General features: G+C 42.2%; 1 protein-coding gene across 2 annotated transcripts in view; it reads left to right on the top strand.

Annotated features, from left to right (window-relative positions):
- si:dkey-122a22.2 (uncharacterized) overlaps nt 1–22,133 on the top strand; it is a 191,881-nt gene that overhangs the window by 138,251 nt on the left and 31,497 nt on the right. For both annotated transcript variants that reach the window (XM_060824317.1, XM_060824318.1), the window contains exon 9: nt 4,582–4,664. In XM_060824317.1, coding sequence (XP_060680300.1) covers nt 4,582–4,664 — 83 coding nt within the window. The remainder of the gene's footprint in view (nt 1–4,581; nt 4,665–22,133) is intronic.

The following is a 22,133-nucleotide window of genomic DNA, read 5'->3' as shown; positions in this document are numbered from 1 at the left end:
AAGTGGTTGGGAATCCACAGTAAAAGCATTTTGAAAGATTTAAAATGCAACCAAATCAAAACACTTTTAATTTCCAAAATAAGGTTGATTACCTGCTCAATCTGCTGTGAGAAGATTGCACCAGAATAATCAAATGGTGCAAATTTGCGAGCAGAATATCTGAGTAGGAAAGTTATGTTCTGGTAATAATTGTATTTTTTAAATTATAAACAGAAACAGCTGGACATAAAGGGCACTGCTGGAAAAACAAATAGAAAGAGAAGCCTTCATGCAATTTCTTACATCTTTTTGTTATTTATATTTAAAAGAAAAATTTACAGAAATTAGTGAAAAAGTACATTAGTTCTCTGTAATGTTAACTTCAAAATCTGAATGCTCTTGAATAAATATATTTCTGGAACTTCATTTCAAACGTTAGATGCTTGCCTTATGAAGAAATGTTGCCCTCTTATGGTATTTTGAAAGATCAATATTGCGAATAGTTGTACTAGGTCAGAATGCATTCGCATTTTTATTCAGAGTTCAGTTAAACAGTTAATTTCTTCCCAGCAGAGGAATACAAAAGTACAGTATCAGTCGAGGTGTTGAATATTTGTACTGTTCTGGGAAAGTTCCATGTTTAATTCTGAGATTAATTGTTGTCCAATATACAGTTATTAACTTTTTTCCTTAAATTTCCACTAGAATTCTAGTGTTTTAAAAGCTTTAAAAGGTTGTATTTTGACCATCAGCCAGTTCTTTCAATCTCAATCCTATTCATGATACTTTTTTGAAGAACGATGATGTTTTTGACTTCAACATTTGTTGCCTTTGGGTTTTTTAAACTGGTTATTAAGAGACAATGAATGTCAAAGCATATTATACACTCAGCTTGGCATTATATTTTCCTTTCTTGCCCCTTTTTCCCTCTCTTTCCTCAGGTGCATACTGGGATATGTTTATTCCAGTCCCTTGCAGATTAACCATTCATGAACCATGGCATGGAGTGTCTTTGTCCTGTTCTACAATAGGGATTCCATAGCATGACACTAATCTCCATCCAGCAGCTAGAAGTATGGAGCTGCAGCAGAGATCACATGAAAGGCAAGAAATATCAGGAACTTTAGCTTCACAGAGATGTTGTGATGCAGAAGACAGCCCATCGTGTTTGCATCAACCTTCCAAATGAATAATTCAACTTTTGTGATCTTAAAATTGCTGTATAAAAAGATTTTTCTTGTAACTGCATTGCTTCCTTTGCCAATAGATCCTCCAGTTCTGAAATTTTCATGATTGGACCAGTATCTCCTTATCTCCTTAACTACACTGTCTAGATTGCTCACTACCATGAGCACATCTATCCAGTCTCCTCTTGACCTTCCCTTTTCCAAGGAAAGCAGACCCAAATTTTCCAGACTTTCGATTTACCTAATGTTCCTCTTCCCTGGTACTATTATTGTGAAACTTTTTTGAACTTTTCCAATGTGTTCACATCCTTCTTGAATTGTGGTGTCCAGAATTGGATGCAGTCCTCCAGTTGAGACAGTACTTCAGTGTTTTATATAATATAGAACATTACAGCGTAGTACAGGCCCTTCAGCCCGCGATGTTGCGCCGAACTGTGAAACCTATATGAAGCCCATCGAAATTAAACTATTCCATTCTTGTCCATGTGCCTACCCAGTGACCATTTAAACGCCCTTAAAGTTGGCAAGTCTACTATTTTTGCAGGCAGTGCGTTCCATGCCCCTGCTACTCTGAGTAAATAAACTATCTCTGACATCTGTCCTATATCTATCACTCCTCAATTTAAAGCTATGTCCACTCATGTTAGTCATCACCATCTGAGGAAAAATGCTCTCTGTCCAATCTGTCTAATCCTCTTATTATCTTATATGTCTCAATTACGTCACTTCGCAATCTTCTTTTCAACGAAAACAGCCTCAAGTCCCTCAGCCATTTCTCATAAGACCTTCCCTTCATAGCAGGTAACATCCTAATAAATCACCTCTGAAGCCTTTCCAAAGCTTCCACATTCTTTCAATAATGTAGTGAGACAAACTGTATACAATGCTCCAAGTGTGACCGCATCAGAGTTTTGTACAGCTGCAGCATGACCTCGTGGCTCCAAACCTCAATCCCTCTCCCAATAAAAGCCTTCTTAACAACACTATCAACCTGGATGGCAACTTTCAGGATCTATGTACATGGACACCGAGATACCTCTGCTCATGTACACTACTAAGAATCTTCCCATTCACCCAGTACTCTGCATTCCTGTCACTCCTTTCAAAGTGAATCACCTCACACCTTTCTGCATTAAACTTCATTTGCCAGCTCTGCAGCATATCTATGTCCCTCTGTAACCTACAATATCATTTGTCACTATCCACAACTCTGCCGACCTTAGTGTCATCTACAAATTTACTAACCCATCCTTCTATGCACTCATCCAGGTCATTTATAAAATTGACAAACAGCAGTGGCCCCAAAATAAATCCTTGCAGTGCACCACTAGTAACTAAATTCCAGGATGAATATTTCCCATCAACCACCACCCTCTGTCTTCTTTTAGCTATCCAATTTCTGATCCAAACCACTAAATCACCCTCAATCCCATGTATCCACATTTTGTGCAATAGCCTACTGTGGGGAACCTTATCAAGCGCTTTACTGAAATCCACATACACCACATAACCGCTTTACCCTCATCCACCTGTTTGGTCACATTCTCAAAGAACTGAATAAGGTTTGTGAGGCATGACCTACCCTTCACAAAATGGTGTTGTCTATCCCTAATCAACTTATTCCTTTCTAGATGATTATAATACCTATCTCTTATAACCTTTTCCAACAGTTTACCACAACCGAAGTAAGGCTCACTGGTCTATAATTATCAGGGCTGTTCTCTACTCCACTTCTTGAACAAGGGAACAGCATTTGCTATCCTCTAGTCTTCTATTTGTGTAGACAATGACAACATAAAGATCAATACCAAAGGCTCGGCAATCTCCTCCCTGGCTTCCCAGAGAATCCCAGGATAAGTCCTGGGATTTAGGGCGGCACGGTGGCACAGTGGTTAGCACTGCTGCCTCACAGCGCCTGAGACCCGGGTTCAATTCCCGACTCAGGCGACTGTGTGTGGAGTTTGCACGTTCTCCCCGTGTCTGCGTGGGTTTCCTCCGGGTGCTCTGGTTTCTTCCCACAGTCCAAAGATGTGCAGGTCAGGTGAATTGGCCATGCTAAATTGCCCGTAGTGTTAGGTAAGGAGTAAACGTAGGGGGGTATGGGTGGGTTGCGCTTTGGCGGGTCGGTGTGGACTCATTGGGCCGAAGGGCCTGTTTCCACACTGTAAGTCTAATCTAATCTAAAGTCCCATCCGGCCCAGGGGATTTATCTATTTTTACACTTTCCAGAATTGCTGACACCACCTCCTTGTGAATCTCAATACCTTCTAGTCTAGTAGCCTGTATCTCAGTATTCTCCTCGACAACATTGTCTTATTCCAGTGTGAATACTGATGAAAAGTATTCATTTAGCGCTTCCCCCATCTCCTCTGACTCCACACACAACTTCCCACTACTATCCTTGATTGACCCTAATCTTACTCTAATCATTCTTTTACTCCTGATATATCCATAGAAAGCCTTAGGGTTTTCCTTGATCCTATCCGTCAATGATTTTTCATGTTCCGTTCTGGTTCTTCTTAGCACTCTCTTTATGAGGAGAAATTATATAAATTAGGCCTTTTTTTTGTAGAATGTAGGAGGTTCAGGTGTTATCTGACCAAAGTCTTCAAGGTAATAACAGGAAAAGACAGAGTAGGTAAGTACAACTATTTCCACTGGTTAGAGATTTTAGAGCTAGGGGGCATAGTCTAAAAATTAGGGCCAGATCATTCAGGAGAAGTGGTAAAGGATGGTAAAAGTTTGGAACTGTCTCCCACAAACAACTGTTGATGCTAGATCAGTTGTTATTTTAAATCTGAGATAGATAAAGTTTTGTTGAGCAGAGTTATGAAGGGATCTCAGCGAAAGGAAGATATGTGGTTAAGCTATAGATCAGTCATGATTTGATTGAACAGCAGAATAGGCTCGAGGGGCAGAATGGCCTATTTCTGTTCCTATATCCAATGCTGGAGAAGGCATGAGGGGCAGAATGAACTATGTCTGCTCATGTTTCTTGTGATCTTGTATTTATAATGCCTTTGCAATCTTGATTGACTTTAAGGAGATAAAACTAAAAATCAGATTTTTCTTTACTTGTTTCAGTTTTCTGGTTATGAGAAAATAAAGTTATCCGTTTTTAGCAAATTGTAGATGGTGTAAGTAGTCACTCTGCTATTCTCCATAGCAGAGAAAATTGAATAATGGCAAATGGAATGGTCTTAAAACAGTCAACATTCCACTTCATGAACAGTTTACCAGTGAGACTGTGACATGCGTAAGTTCCGTTCAGGTACTTCGTTTGTGTTTCTTTTAGACAAAATCTTTTTCAACCTCTCACGCAAATCCACATAACCTCTCCTATTGGGTTTTCATAAGCTTATTAAAAAACTTCAGCTTCTGAACAACTCAACAATCCATTATTTTTTCACCATAGAAATATCTGCTGAGCAACCCAGCACATCTGAGTGCTGTTGTGGATGAACATTTCTTCATCAATGAGAGCTCCTCTCAAATTAGGTAAGTCATGATTATTAGTTGCTCATGGTACTTTGAAAAATGTGCTGTTTTATGAAGTGGAGCTGTCAATGTTGGACTGGGGTGGACAGTTAAAAATCACATCATGCAACTGAAACTATACTGTAATCTTTTGCTATAAATTCTGTGCCTTATGGTCCTACTCCACACGTAACTGATGAAGAAGCAGCGCTCCAAAAGCTAGTACTTCCAAATAAACCTGTTAGACTATAACCTGGTATTGTGTGAATTTTAACTATTCTGTGAAGACAGCGTATTGCACCAAATCACAGGCAATGTCACATCCCGCTGGTAAAATGCATATAACATGATAGTCTGTGGCTGATATTTCTGAAGAAGGGCTCATGCCCGAAACATCGATTCTCCTTCTCTTTGGGTGCTGCCTGACCTACTGCGCTTTTCCAGCAACATATTTTCAGCCATGATTCCTGTAAACAGGCATACAACAGAAGCGAATTAAAAGATTTTTCTTTCCTATGCATTGTCAACCACGTGTATAATTCTCTTATTCGTGGGATCAAAGAAGCCAAAAGGAAATAATTGCATTCACAATTAGAAAAGTAAAGTCTGAAGTGCAATAGGTACCTATCAGCATTTTTACATAAGCAAGTAATGTCATCTTCTCATAGTAAAATGCTTTCAAGTCAACAGAACATTAGCCGTGCGGCAAATATTGTATCAGGGTGCTGTTAAGCAATAAGATAAGTTTAACATAGTTGAGTGCAGTTTCTCTTGGCTAGGAAAACCCAAAGTCAATTTGAGATCATTTACTGTTAGCGAAACAAGCCACATCATGGTCACAAGCTCTCAGACCAGTTTTTTTTAATATCCAGATAATATATCCAAAATTCTCTGGTTTACTTTGAGTTAAAGGGACGTTACAACCATCTTGTAACGTTCAGTGTTCATGACGACCTAAAAAACAAGTAGCCTGAGAGAAATTATTGATCTTGATTGAATTCCAAGAGGATCCACTCCCAGCGTACAAAATAGAAGATGAGTGGCTTAGCTGGAAAGTGAGGAACTGAGGGGTTTAAGAGGTAGGCTGGTGAGCAAACACCCATCACTGACTTCTTCACTGCTGGAAGTGAAGGCAGTCTGCGCTGTGTGCCTATTTGATGACTGGATCTTGGGCCAGCATCAGACTGTATGGGACTTGCAATTTTTGAGAAAGGCTGAGACCACAGTCATTGAGGAAAGGATGACAACAATTTTACAGGCTACATGGACAAAACAGGGTTATCTACAGATCAGAAAAGCTCTTCAGTCCACCAAGTCCATGCCTATCAAAAATATGCACCTATCTATTCTAATCCCATTTTACAGCTTTTGGCTGAAGGGCCCAAAACTTCGACTCTCCTGCTCCTCAGATGCTGCCTGACCTGCTGTGCTTTTCCAGCGCCACAATTTTTGACTATCATCATGTATTCCTTGGCACCACGCATGCACATCTAAATACTATTAAATATTGTGAGGTTTTTTTGCTACTATCATCCGTGTGTAGGTTAGGTGCATTAGTCAGGGGAAATGTAGGATAATAGGGTAGGGGAATGGGTCTCGGTGGGTTACTCATCAGAGGGTCAATGTGGACTTGAGGGGCCTGTTTCCACACTGTAGGGATTCTCTCATTCTAAACCTTAATGGAGCATAGCTCAGAGTTTGGGAGGCAACATTGTAATTCCTGTATCTCCTTTGGAAAAGGTTCCCCAGCTAGAATGCTAAACACATCTTTAAAATTAAAAAAAAGGAAATGGGAGGCAGAGCGGCTCAGTGGTTCGCACTGCTGCCTCACAGTACATGGGACCCGGGTTTGGTTCTTGCCTAGGACAACTGTCTGTGTTGAGTTTGAACATTCTCCCCATGTCTGCAGTTTCCTCCCACAGATGTGCAGGTTAGGTGAATTGGCCATGCTAAATTGCCTACCTGTTGCCTGGAGGAAGAACGCATCATCTTCTGCCTCAGGGCCCTCCAGTCCCATGGCACCAATGTGAAGTTCATCATTTTGTTGAAATGTTTCCTCATTTCTCCTCCCCCCAGTCTTCCAGCTCAGCACCGTCCTCCTGACCTATCCCATCTGTCCATCTTCCATCCCATCTATCTGCACTACCCTTCCCTCCAACCTATCACCTTTACCCCCACCTCCATCCACCTATTTGACTCTCAGCTACCTTCCCCCCCGCCCTCCCCCAGCCACACCCTGCTCTCATTTGTCTCTCCACCCCAACGCTCCCAGCCTAGTTCCTGATGAAGGGCTTTTGCCTGAAATGCCGATTTTCCTGCTCCTTGGATGCTGCCTGACCTACTGTGCTTTTCCAGCACCACCCTCTTGATTCTTCTCTCCAGCATTTGAAGTACTCATTTTCGCCTAAGGTATGATTTGTCTAGTTAGCATGTAAAACAATACCTTTCACTGTATCTTGGTACATGTGACAATAATAAATCAAATTATATTGGACATAGTACTTCATTACAATATAAATGATAAATTGGGTGCAGTAATATGAAGGGTTAAATCATTAGACTGGTTATCTAGAAACAGAACATGGAACATTATAGTACAGAAATGGGTTGTGCCGAACATGATGCCAACTTAAACTAATCCTTTCTGCCTGCCCTTGCATATTCATGTGCTTATCTAAAAGTCCCTTAAACACCCCTATTGTATCTGCCTCTTCCGCCACCCCTGGCAGCACATCCAGACTCCTAGCACACTCTGTAAAAGAAAACTTGCCCCTCACATCTTCTTTGAACTTCCACTCTCTCACCTTAAATGCATGCCCCCTAGTTTGAGACATTTCAACTCTAGGATAAAGATTCTGACTGTCAACCTTACCAATACATCACGTATTTTATCGACGTCTTGCAAGTCTCTCCTCAGCTTTCGCCACTCTAGAGAAAACAACCTGGGTCTTTCCAGGTACTACCCTCTAATACATACAGCATCCTAGTAAACCTCTTTTGTAGCTTCTTCAAACCCTCCACATCCTTCCTGTAATGTGGCAACTAGAACTGAATGCAGTACTCAAAGTATGGCCTAATCAAAGTCTTATAAAGCTGCAACGTGACATCCTGACTGTTGTACTCAATTCCCTGATGAGTAAAGACAAGCATGCCATAGTCCTCCTTTATAATCCTATCTACTTCGTGGCCACTTTCAGGGAGCTATGGAGGGGAGCCCCAAGATACCTCTGTATATTAATGCAGTTCAGGGTCCTGCCATTAACTATATTTTTCCTTAACATTTGATCTCCCAAAATGGAGCACTTCACACTCAGCCAGATTAAACTCCATCTGCCATTTCTCTGCCCATATCTGCAACTGTATCCTTTGACAACCTTCTACACTATTCACAGCTCCACTGATCTTTATATCGCCTGCAAAATTACTAACCCACCCATGCATATTTTCATCTTAGTCATTTGTATCTATCACAAGCAACAGAGACCCCAGTACTTGCAGAGCACCACTAATCATGGGCCTCCAACCAGAAAAACACTCTTCCACGCTACCCTCTGCCTTCTTTGTGCAGTCCAAGTCACCGTGGATCCCATGCATCTTAACCTTCTGGATGAGCCTACCATGAGGGACATTGTTGAAAGGCTTGCTGACATCCATATAGACAACAACTACTGCTCTACCACCATCAATCACTTCGTCACCTCCTCGAAAAATTCAATCAAGTTATTAAGACACGACCTGTCCCGCACAAAACTGACCTAATAACATAGGGAATAATATTTTAAAACTCAGTTTAGTAATCTGGGGATTAAATATTTTTCATTATAATATGTAACATGTCATGTTTTAAAAAGAGTAAAGCACTTGTCAGTAAACACTATGTTTTAAACTGGATACTAGATATTATAGTTGAGGTATTGAGGTATTGTAATTGACGTAGTTACTATGTCATTTTGAGCGAAGAAGCCTACATGTGGCTCAGATTCCTCACCAAAAGTGACTATGAAGTGGTTTAGCATGCCCCTGAATTTTACACAGCTGAAGTCAATTAGAGAGGACATTGAAGGTGATCTTTGCAAATGATGCCCACATAGCCACAGTAGGCTACTGCAGAAAATACAGAGGCATGGGATTTAGGGTGATTTGGCAGTTTGGATTAGAAATTGGCTAGCTGAAAGAAGACAGAGGTTGGTGATTGATGGGCAATATTCATCCTGGAGTTCAGTTATTATTGATGTACCACAAGGATTGTTTTGGGACCACTGCTGTTTGTCATTTTTAAAAATGATCTGGATGAGGGCATAGAAGAATGGGTTAGTAAATTTGCAGATGGACATTAAGGTCGATGGAGTTGTGGTTAGTGCAAAGGATGTTACAGGCTACAGAGGGACAAAGATAAGCTGCAGAGCTGGGCGAAGAGGTGGCAAATGGAGTTTAATGTGGAAAAGCATGAAGTGATTCACTTTGGAAGGAGAAACAGGAATACAGAGTACTGAGGTAATGGTAAGGTTCTTGGTAGTGTAAATGAGCAGAGAGAATTTGGTGTCCATGTACATAGATCCCTGAAAGTTGCAACCCAGGTCAATAGGGTTATTAAGAAGGTATATGGTGTGCTAACATTTATTGGTAGAGGGATTGAATTTCGGAACCATGAGACCATGTTGCAGTTGTTAGAAAGCTATGGTGCAGTGGCATTTAGAGTATTGTGTACAGTTCTGGGCACCACATTATAGGAAGGATGTGGAAGCTTTGGAAAGGGTTCAGAGGAGATTTACTAGGACGTTGCCTGGTATGGAGGGAAGGTCTTATTAGGAAAGGCTGAGGGACTTGAGGCTGTTTTCATTAGAGAGCAAAAGGTTGAGAGTTGACTTAATTGAGACATATAAGATAATCAGAGGATTAGATAGGGTGGACAGCGAGAGCCTTTTTCCCTCAGAGAGTGATGGCTAGTATAAGGGGACATAGCTTTAAATCAAGGAGTGATAGATACAGGGCAGATGTCAGAGGTAGTTTCTTTACTCAGAGTGTAGTAGGGGCATGGAATGCTGTGCTGCAACAGTAGTAAACTCGCCAGCTTTAAAGGCATTTAAATAGTCATTAGATAGACACATGGATGAAAATGGAACAGTGTAGGTTAGATGGGCTTCAGATTAGTTCCACAGGCAGCGCAATATTGAGAGCCGAAAGGCCAATACTGCGCTGTAATGTTATATTTTCTGTAAGAACTAGGAGTAGAAGTAGGTCCCTAAAGAAGTTCCATCATTTTATGCAATCATGGCTGATCTCACCTCAGCCTCAACTTCACTTTCTTGCTCTCTTAACCCTTTACTGTTTAAAAATCAGTCTATTTCCTTCTTAAATTTACTGTTTACAAACAGGTGAATTGAATTTCACAATTCATGGCCCTTTGAGAGAAGAATTTCTTTTCATATCTGATTTAAAGCTACTCCTTATCCTACGATCTCTCATTCTAGATTGCTCCGGAAGGGGAAACATTCTCTCTACATGTACTTTGTCAATCCCTTGAGCATTTAAAGACAGCGGCAGAGTAGGATTCCTGAACTGGGGCTCATCTGCTGCGACCACTTTACTTTCTCTCTTGTTTTTTTCTCTTTTTTCCTTATCTCTTGTCCTGAACTTGACATGTAGTAGTAAAAAGTGAGGTCTGCAGATGCTGGAGATCAGAGCTGAAAATGTGTTGCTGGTTAAAGCACAGCAGGAATGATGAAGGGCTCTGGCCTGAAATGTCGAATTTCCTGTTCCTTGGATGCTGCCTAACCTGCTGTGCTTTAACCAGCAACACATTTTCAGCTCTGAACTTGACATGGACAGCATGGTGGCAGTCAGTGGACCCAGCGTTGACATTCGATCCCAGCATGGACCTTGCGGTGGCAGCATGTGAGCCCCTACTTATTTTTCTGTGGCAATCTCTAGACCTGGCATTGGTATGAGCAGCTGCTACGTCGGTGGCGATGATGTTGATGAGGTATGCCTCAGCAATGAAAGATGATGCCTGTGAATCAGCAACTGTTGTTGATTGGATCTGTGAAGCAGTGACAGAAGGGCATGGATAAGGTGGGCCCAGCAGCAAGAGGTGTAACTCTGATGGTGGTTAAATGTCAATGAGGCAGTAACAGAGGAGAATCGGCCCAATGGCAAAAATACTGCCTGAAGAGTGACAACTTCAATGTTGGTCGAGTCTGTTGTAGACTGTGGTGAGGTGGTGAAGGAGGGATGGAGGCACACGTGTCATTGATGACTGGCTCAGTGCTGAGGGACTTATTTTTAAAATGGTTCAAAATGCCGCTGAATCATGGCTGACAATGGAAAATCTTTTCTCTGCAATCTACTGTCTTTATCACTAAAGTACAAGTGACAGTAAAATCATTTATTCAATTAGATCTTATCTTACTTTCGAAATTTTAGCCTTAAACCTGCTCAATCTTTCTTCAAAAGACAAATCCCTCACACTCGTGAATCTCCTCAGAACTACTTCAATGCAACTACTCCACCCCCCCCCCCCCCCCCCCCCCCCTCAATTAAGGGACCAACATTGCCCATCACTCTTTAATACAAATGATTGGCTATCTAGAAAATTCCATACCAACGGTCATGGGTTCTGTGACTTTGAGTGGCTGTTGAGTCTGATTTTGGAGCCGCATGTCTGATCACGTCTTTGGCAGGTGTTTCTGGGAGGTAGAATTAGTCCTTGGTCTTAAAATAGTTGGTGTTCCATTCTCCAGTTCCTTTTCTGTACTTATTCTTGCCGACAAGTTTTCTCAAATAATTATGTCCCTTCATACAGGAGGTTTCTCCAAGTCAGTTTCTTGTGACAAGGTTTTTCCTTACTATGACATCTATATTGCATTTCCTGAGAGAAACCTTCTGGGTAAATTGAAATGCTTTCTTTGACTTCTTGTTCAAGTGCCTCCTTTGAGCTGAACGATGATGATTTCTTTTGGGAGTTGAAACTCAGGAATCTTAAAGAAGTGACTGGTCCAGCACTGTTGATTTTGGATGATCATGGTCTCAAGGCTGGTGCTATTAACTGCTGCAAAGACGTTGATGTTAGTATGCCTGACCTTTTAGTTGATGTGGAGAAATCTACCTCAAACAGCATTGATGAAGTGCTGAGTAGACTTAGTTAAAATTTCAGAGCTATGTGGAAGAGCTGGAAGGATACACAAGGATTTCAATATCAACTCTGAGTTACTTTAATTAAATAATAATACTTTAAAAACTTCTTTACAATTAAATCAGAAAATGCTGGAAATGTACAGCAGATCAGACCACACCTATGCCTATAATTCAGCTAGTTAAAGCCTTTGTATACATTGGCTCTGGGTTCCTTTAAAACAAAATGAGCATTGTGCCACACATACACATACACATACACAGCAGATATAATAGAACATAGAACATAGAAAAATACAGTGCAGTACAGGCCCTTCAGCCCTCGATGTTGCGCCGACCAAAGTCTACCTAACCTACACTAGCCCAATAACCTCCATATGCTTATCCAATGCCTGCTTAAATGACCATAAAGAGGGAGAGTTCACCACTGCTACTGGCAGGGCATTCCATGAACTCACAACCCGCTGAGTAAAGAATCTACCCCTAACATCTGTCCTATACCTACCACCCCTGAATTTAAGGCTGTGTCCCTAGTAACAGCTGACTCCATTAACAGAAAAAGGTTCTCAGTGTCTACCCTATCTAAACCCCTAATCATCTTGTACACCTCTATCAAATCTCCCCTAAACCTTCTTTTCTCCAATGAGAACAGCCCCAAGTGCCTCAGCCTTTCCTCATACGATCTTCCTACCATGCCAGGCAACATCCTGGTAAACCTCCTCTGCACTCGTTCCAATGCCTCCACATCCTTCCTATAGTATGGCGACCAAAACTGCACACAATACTCCAGATGAGGCCGCACCAGAGTCTTATACAACTGCATAATGACCTCAGGACTCTGGAACTCAATTCCTCTACCAATAAAGCCCAGTACACCATATGCCTTCTTCACAGCTCTATTTACCTGGGTGGCAACTTTCAGAGATCTGTGTACATGGACACCAAGATCCCTCTGCTCATCCACACTACCAAGTAGCCTACCATTAGCCCAGTAATCCATCTTCTTGTTACTCCTACCAAAGTGAATGACTTCATACTTAGCTACATTGAACTCCATTTGCCACCTTTCTGCCCAGCTCTGCAACTTATCTATATCCCGCTGTAACCTGCCACATCCTTCTTCGCTGTCCACAACTCCACCGACTTTCGTGTCATCCGCAAACTTGCTCACCCAGCTTTCAAGCCCCTCCTCTAGATCATTCATAAAGATGACAAACAGCAATGGTCCCAAAACAGATCCTTGTGGAACACCGCTAGTAACTGCACTCCAAGATGAACCTATTCCATCAACTACTACCCTCTGTCTCCTTCCAGCCAGCCAATTCCTAATCCAAACCTCTAATGCACCCTCAATGCCATACCTCCGTAGTTTTTGCATTAGCCTACCATGGGGTGCTTTATCGAACACCTTGCTAAAATCCATATACACCACATCTACTGCTTTACCCTCGTCCACCTCCTTAGTCACCTTCTCAAAGAACTCAATAAAGTTTGTGAGGCACGACCTGCCCTTCACAAAACCATGCTGACTATCCTTGATCACATTATTCCTATCCAGATGTTCATGAATCCTATCCCTTACAATTCTCTCTAAGACTTTGCCCACAACAGAAGTGAGACTCACTGGCCTATAGTTACTCGGGCTATCCCTACTCCCCTTCTTGAACAAGGGGACCACATTCGCTATCCTCCAGTCTTCTGGCACTATTCCCGTAGACAATGACGACATAAAAATCAAGGCCAATGGCTCTGCTATCTCCTCCCTAGCTTCCCAGAGGATCCTAGGATAAATACCATCAGGCCCAGGGGACTTATCTATTTTCATCCTTTCCAGTATTCCCCAGACCTCCTCCCTACATACCTCAAGGCCATCCATTCTAATCACTTGTGACTCAATATCCACATCAGCAATAGTGTCCTGTTCCTGAGTGAATACTGACGAAAAGTATTGATTTAGTGTCTCTCCAATCTCCTCCGCCTCCACGCGCAACTTCCCACTACTATCCTTGACTGGACCGATACCTACCCGAGTCATCCTTTTATTCCTGACATACCTATAGAAAGCCTTTGGGTTTTCCCTAATCCTACCAACTAAGGACTTTTCATGTCCCCTTCTCGCTGCTCTTAGCTCTCTCTTTAGATCCTTCCTGGCTACCTTATAAATCTCAATCGCCCCAACTGAACCTTCACGCCTCATCTTTACATAGGCCACCCTCTTCCCTTTCACAAGGTATTCCAATTCCTTATTAAACCACGGCTCCCTCACAAGACCCTTTCCTCCCTGCCTGACTGGTACATACTTATCAAGGACACCCAATAGCTATTCCTTGAACAATCTCCACATATCATTTGTGTTCTTCCCTTGAAGCCTATTTTTCCAATCCACGCATCCTAAGTCGTGCCTCACCGCATCATAATTTCCCTGCCCCCAGCTATAACTCTTGCCCTGCAGTGCACACTTATCCCTCTCCATCACTAAAGTAAAAGTCACCGAGTTGTGGTCACTGTCCCCGAAGTGCTCACCTACCTCCAAGTCTAACACCTGGCCTGGTTCATTACCTAGAACCAAATCCAGTATAGCCTCACCTCTTGTTGACCTGTCTACATATTGTGTCAGGAAACCCTCCTGCACACATTGGACAAACACCGACCCATCTAACGAACTTGAGCTATAGCTTTCCCAGTCAATATCTGGGAAGTTAAAGTCCCCCATAACAACCACCCTGCTACTTTCACTCTTCTCCTGAATCATCCTCGCAATACTTTCCTCTACTTCTCTCGGACTATTGGGAGGCCTGTAGAAAACTCCTAACAAGGTGACCTCACCTTTCCTATTTCTAACCTCAGCCCAAACTACCTCAGATGGCAAGTCTTCCTCCATCGTCCTTTCCACCAAGCAATGCCACACCACCCCCTCTTTTACCCCCATCTCTGACCCTGCTAAAACATTTAAACCCTGGAACCTGCAACAGCCATTCCTGCCCCTGTTCTACCCACGTCTCTGTAATGGCCACAACATCGAAGTCCTAGGTACAAACCCACGCTGCAAGTTCACCTACCTTATTTCTTATACTTCTGGCATTGAAGTATACACACTTCAAGCCACCTTTCTGTTTACAGGCACCCTCCTTCGAGATCGATGCCTTGTTCCTAACCTCCCTACACTCAAGGTCCTGTACCATAAAGCTACAGTCCAGGTTCCCATGCCCCTGCAGAGTTAGTTTAAACCCTCCCAAAGAGCACTAGCAAACCTCCCCCCAAGGATACTGGTGCCCCTCAGGTTCAGGTGTAGACCATCCTGTTTATAGAGGTCCCACCTTCCCCAGAAAGAACCCCAGTTGTCCAGAAACCGGAATCCCTCCCTCCTGCACCATCCCTGTAGCCACGCATTTAACTATTCTCTCTCCCTATTCCTCGACTCTCTAACACGTGGCACGGGTAACAAACCAGAGACAACAACTCTGTTCGTTCTAGCTCTGAGCTTCCAACCTAGCTCCCTGAAAGCCTGCCGAACATCCTCACCCCTCTTCCTACCTATGTCGTTGGTGCCAATCTTTGGATATAACTGTCTGTGCACAACTGAATTTGATGCAGAAAAGGAAATTGACACATTATTGATGTGCATGAGAAGCACATCCAAGATTGTGCATATGAAGTAGCATTGCTTAATGTGCCTCGCTCATGTCAGTTCCATTTACAAGAATGCCAAAATATGATAGCTAATTTTATAGCTGGTCTTTACAATCTGAGAAAAGATATTCAGCATTGAAGTTGTGAAAGTAGTTCTGATAGAAAGCACATTGATTAAATGTGATTCTGTCATGAGAAGATAAGATACCAAGTTATTTAAAATGGGTGCATTATGAAAATTTGTAGCAACCCCAAACATTTTTTTAAATATAACCTCTATCGTGTGATTCACATTGGGCTATAGTTTAGGTTAACAGCAGTAATGGGAAAGAACATATTAAAAATATAAATTATAATGTTGACAATTGACAGAGAAGTTCCATGCTTTGCTGAAAAAATGGAAAAAGTATGCAAAGGTTAATTTAATACATTTATTGCATCTGAATTTTCAAAATTGAGTGACTCATCCAAGTTAACCACCCAATCTCTTGGTATTTATCAGGAGACCTTTTCTAGTTCCTGGTTATCACTCAGTTTTAAATTTATAACAGTAGCTATGTTGCATATGAATCCTGTGAACGAATATCGTTAGTCAAGTATTCACAAAAATCAGCTTTCACTTCCAGTTTCTCTGTCAAAGGAGGTTTCTTAATATAAGATCCAGGAATGCAAGGATCAGTTCTCCTTTGAGATGCAGGCGTCGGAGAAATGTTCTTCAGTGCTAGAGTTATTTAACAAATTTCAATTAGATGACAAGGATGTAATCAAATCAAACCTCAATCATGGATACATAATGTGAATTATTACAGGTGGCAATTTATAATGCTCCTTCTATATTTTCTTAGTGCTTAGCCTGTTTGTTGCTCCCTATTATACTTTCTAGATTGCTGCATGGATGTACCAGAAGCATGGTTTCTGGGCAGTCTGCTTTTGGCAATGTATGGTATATACAGGACTGTGTATGCGGTGTACCTGCACAGGACATTGGCACAGTGCTGCCCTGTATCCAAGACAAATCAGCAAACAGCAACTTTACTGGAGAGAAATGCTTGGTCAGCGTACATCAGATATTTAAAAATTCCAGTTATGTCTTTTCCTTATGAAGTGTTGTATTCTAAAGTAAAAGTAGATTTGAATGTGGTTGCTGATTGAAACAACACAGTGGGTGCATTTCAAATCTGTGCTTGAGACATAATACTCCAGTTACAACGACAACTTTTTGCATACCTTCTAAAATCATTTAACTGCCCTTTCGGCTGCCTTTTGCAACTCAGTCAACTGGTCCGGTATTTGGGGAATCAAGACCCTACTGATGCCATATCAGCCCTTCTCTACCATATAGATTCCGTATCAATCCCTCTTGGAGATCATCAGTGATTTTATCTGCTCCTCCCATGCACCACATACATGAAGTTATTGGCACCACCCTGTTGGTTAGCACCTCAAGCCTGAAACAAGCTTATGTTTGTGATGGAGAGAATGTGGAACCATACGAGAACAACCCTGTTCTTACATGGTACCTTCCCTGTCCCTGACTGTTTGACACTTTGACTTTATCTCTTCCTGGTAGTACCTCGCTCTGTTTTCCCTAAATATCCTGCGCAAAGTCCTCCATGGCTGATCAGTCATAAACTCCCTTTTTGAGTTTATGTTGCTGGTGACGCAACTCTTTCCAAAACCCCTGACTGGGCCCACATCCTCATTTCCGGTAGTCATTTTCAATATATTTAGGAACACTATCATCTCATCCACACCCCAAGGAAATAGCGGTACATTTCCTCCTAGCAAACTCATAGACCTCTTTCCTTTTTTGGTTTGGGCTATCCTCATTATGCTTAACCATCTTGATCGCACATCTCCAGCCCTTCATTGTCCTGTTTCTTGAATCATTTGTACCTGCCCCATAGAATTTAACCCATCCATGGTTTGTCCACCTCCACTCATAACTCAGTTGATCATTTCCAATCATAGGGCTATGGCTACCTTGTACCATACCAACATTTGGATATCCTCCTCATGAAGGCTCTGGGTATACATTATTTCCTCCAGTTTTTTCCAAAGTACTCTATCAACGTGGAACTACCTCAGTGTGCTCAGCTGTTTGGTGGCTTGTGTTTCACTAGCGGCTGTATCATATTCCCCTGCCTGTGCATTTGTGCTCTTGATCAATAAGGGGGCAGTGCAATCCCTTTATCCTCCATGGCTGGATTTCACCCATCGTGACTGTTCAACCATGTGTCTTCCTTGTCTAGCTATACCTGGTCACTGTCAGTTCAGTCTATTGTTGTATACCCTAACAATGGTCTTTCATCTGCATGCTCCAGATAGCTACTATTCTAGGTAGCTACTAATTATAATCACCAGGCCCTTAATTTCATTGTCCTTGTTTTGCATTTCTCACCAGGTTGTTTTATACTGCTTAAATCCCTTAGGCTTCAGTTGTTTTTCACCATTCTGTGAACGACCTTTTTCCTTGTATCCACAAGAATTTAATTGACGCCTGCTGTCCCTAGTCATATTGCTGTTCTCATCCAAAATAACCCCATGTGTTTTTTTTTCTGGCTGTCCTTTGCCTCTGGCATGTCCTGCAGTGATTGTTGCTCCTATTCCATAATGGCTCTTGCTGTACCCCATAGTGATTCTCATTTACTGGCTATGTGGTGAAGTTAATCCACTTTGTGACTCACTGCACTGCGTGTTGTCCGTTTGTCTTGTTTCACTTGTCTCCATCTCAATGATCTGTTTATGTAGTCACCAAGCTATATCCACTTAAAGAAAGATTCTCACCTGCCTGGTGAATCTGAACCTCTGACTGATTATCCCGCTGACTATGCCAAATCTAAACTGATCCTAGAAACAAATGCAGCTGCTGCTTCAAAGAATACGTAAGGTTTATTTCAAGTCAGCAGAAGGGACACACCACTCAGAGAACTTGTTTCCCCAACTCATAGTTTAGGCTACATGTTTATATGCCTTACAGTCATATTAGATACCCAAATATTTCAATTATCATAGGATTACAGGAAATACAAAATGATTACAGGAAATACAAAATGATCACAATCTTTCACAACTCATAGAAACAGTCCCAGTGATTTGGGAATTTAAAACTCAAAAGCCATTCATCTGCTCTATTCTCTTGTTTCTCTGCATGCTAGCATGTGGTGCTGGGAATAATTTTGCTTCTCAATCTGCTGTCTCACGCCCTGAATGCTTGATGGAAGACTTCATCCCTCAATCTAGCAATATTATTGGAACAAATGTATACCATAACCTCTGTCTTATCACCCTTTCCCTTTTGGATGTCCGTCAGCTGCTCAGTGACAATCTCAACTCTGACACCAGACACAACATCCTGGAATCATATCTGCAAGCCTTACTGTTCACCTCATTCATGAATCACTTAACACTGTTGCTCCTACTTGCTTCTTTCTTCCCTCCTATATAGTCAGCCTCCCTATATAAGGCTGCATTCCGTTGAGGTACCAGCATTCTCAGCTTCCAAAACAAGAAAACATTTCTCTTTGTCTGGTGATCAACGATTCACTCCTTTCTTCCCGTACCCACCCCTGTTGCAGTGTGACCATTTCTGTAAACATACTATTTGCTTACCTCCAAAGCTTGTGAGTGTGTTGGTGTCTTCAGCCATTGCTCATACTCTCACCCAGAGCTTAAGGTTGTGCACTCTTGAGTACCAAAAAGATCAAAGATTAGGAATGTACAGTTGAGGTTAAAATCAGAGCAGCCATGATATAATTGAATGGAAGAACAGGCTTAAAGGGCCTGAGTGGCATACTCTTGATTCTTGTTTGAATATGTAGGTAATGTGGTTTGACTGGAGTAGCTTGAACTCTAGTTTCATTACAATGCATTTGCTGGGCCAAGAACTTTGTGTTCTAGGAGGATTAAATAGATCCTGCAGGAGATCCCTGATTTACAAACTGCTGTGTAACTAACCCTGAGTTCTGTACGTTCTGAGTGTACATCAGAGGCAAGTCCAGAGCACCTCAGGTGGCTCAACTGTTTGGGGACGAGGGAGAGGAAGGTCATAGAAATAATCACGATAAGAGATTTAATAGGTAAGAGGGGCAGATAGGCATTTCTGAAGCACAAATGTGATTCGACAGTATGATGTTGCCTTCCTGGGGCTATGCCAAGGAAGTCCTGGGCAGTTTGGTGACTCAGTGGGAGTACTGCTGCCTCACAACCTTGGGCGACTGTTTGTGTGGAGTTTGCGCATTCTCCCTGTGTCTGTGTGTGTTTCTTTCAGGTGCTCCAGTTTCCTCCCACAATCCAAAGATGTGCAGATTAAGTGAATTGGCTATGCTAAATTGCCCATAGTGTTCAGGGATGTGTAGGTTAGGTGCATTAGACAGGGGTGAATATAGGAGAGTAGGTTAGGGGAATGGGTCTGGATGAGTTACGCTTTGGAGGGTCGGTATGGACTTGTTGGGCCAAATGGTCTGTTTTCACACTGTGGGGATTCTATCCATGAAGTTATTGGCAGTTGTGCAACATCCTGATAGGGCAGCATGAATAGTCAGAGATTGTGATTTATGTCTGTACTAATGTCGTATGGAGAAAAAGAATTGAATCGTGAAGGTAATTTTAGAAAATAAGGAAAAAAATTATTAGGGATCTCAAAGGTAATAACTACCAGATTGCACTCAGTGCTGGTGTGAGGGAGAATATGAATAGGATAGCGCATTCAGGTTTAGGAAGCTAATCTCAACAGGGTCTATGCCGAATATAAAGAAAGCATGAAAGAACGCAAGCAGGGAATTAGGAGAGTGAGAAGGGGCCATGAAATGACCTTGGCAAGTTGGATTAAGGAGAATCCACAGGCATTCTATACATTAAAACAAGAGGATAAGTAGCGAGAAGATGGAACAACTCAAGGATAAAGAAGGGAACTTGTGCTTGGAGGCAGAGGATGTGAGTGAGATCCTAAAAGAGTACTTTGCATCAGTATTTATCTGAAGAAGGATATGGAGGGTAGTGAGATTTGTGTGCAGCATGCTAATAGGCTGGGACATTTTGAGATGAAGAAAGAAGTGATGTTGGGTCTGTTGAGCATGAAGGTGGATATGTCCCCAGGACCCAATGGTATCTTCCCCAGGTTATTGAGAGAGGCAAGAAAGGAGATTACTGGGAGCTTGACCAAGATCTTTGTGTCCTCACTAGCTTGTGGAGAGATCCTGGAGAACTGATGAGTAGTTAATGTCGTTCCTCTGTTCATGTAGGGAAATAAGGACAATCCTGGAAACTATCGACCATTAATTCTCACTGTAGTGGTTCTGTTCGCCGAGCTGGTAGTTTTAGTTGCAAACGTTTCGCCCCCTGGCTAGGAGACATCATCAGTGCTGTGGAGCCTCCTGCGAAGCGCTTCTTTGATGTTTCTTCCGGTATTTATAGTGGTCTGTCCTTGCCGCTTCCGGGTGTCAGTTTCAGCTGTCCGCTGTAGTGGTTGGTATATTGGGTCCAGGTCGATGTGTTTGTTGATGGAGTTTGTGGATGAATGCCATGCCTCTAGGAATTCCCTGGCTGTTCTCTGTCTGGCTTGCCCTATGATAGTAGTGTTTTCCCAGTCGAATTCATGTTGCTTGTTGTCTGAGTGTGTGGCTACTAGGGATAGCTGGTCGTGTCGTTTCGTGGCTAGTTGGTGTTCATGTATGCAGATTGTTAGCTGTCTTCCTGTTTGTCCTATATAGTGTTTTGTGCAGTCCTTGCATGGTATTTTATAAACTACATTAGTTTTGCTCATGTTGGGTATTGGCTCCTTTGTTCTAGTAAGTTGTTGTCTGAGCGTGGCTGTTGGTTTGTGTGCCGTTATGAGTCCTAAGGGTCGCAGTAGTCTGGCTGTCAGTTCTGAAACGCTCCTGATGTATGGTAGTGTGGCTAGTCCTTTTGGTTGTGGCATGTCCTCGTTCCGTGGTCTAATATTACGCATTTGTTGATAAAGTTGCGCGGGTATCCGTTTTTGGCGAATACCTTGTATAGGTGTTCCTCGTCCTCTTTTCGCAGTTCTGGTGTACTGAAGTGTGTTGTAGCTCTTTTGAATAGTGTCCTGATGCAGCTTCGTTTGTGTGTGTTGGGGTGGTTACTTTCATAGTTTAGGACTTGGTCTGTGTGTGTTGTTTTCCCGTGTACCCTTGTGGTGAATTCTCCGTTCGGTGTTCTCTGTACTATCACGTCTAGGAATGGGAGTTGGCTATCCTTTTCTACTTCTCTCGTGAATCGGATTCCTGTGAGTGTGGCGTTGATGATCCGGTGTGTTTTTTCTATTTCCGTGTTTTTGATGATTACGAACGTGTCATCGACATATCTGACCCAGAGTTTGGGTTGAATTTGTGGTAGGGCTGTTTGTTCTAACCTTTGCATAACTGCCTCTGCTATGAGTCTTGAGATTGGTGATCCCATGGGTGTTCCGTTGATTTGTTCGTATATCTGATTGTTGAATGTAAAGTATGTAGTGAGGCACAAGTCCAGTAGTTTAAGTATGCCGTCTTTGTTGATAGGTTCCGCCTCCTATTTTCTGTTCTGTATGTCCAGTAGGTTGGCTATTGTTTCTCTGGCTAGGGTTTTGTCAATCGAAGTGAACAGTGCTGTCACGTCGAATGAGACAGCAGACTTCCTAGCAGCACTGGAATGCACACTCAGGAACAATGGACTGACTGAAGAGACACAACAAACAGTGAGACAAACGGTCGTACCTATGATGATAAGAAA

The sequence above is a fragment of the Hemiscyllium ocellatum genome, chromosome 4 (assembly GCF_020745735.1).
Source record: "Hemiscyllium ocellatum isolate sHemOce1 chromosome 4, sHemOce1.pat.X.cur, whole genome shotgun sequence".
Taxonomy (NCBI): Eukaryota; Metazoa; Chordata; class Chondrichthyes; order Orectolobiformes; family Hemiscylliidae; genus Hemiscyllium; species Hemiscyllium ocellatum.
This window is presented reverse-complemented; position numbering and strand designations above follow the sequence as displayed.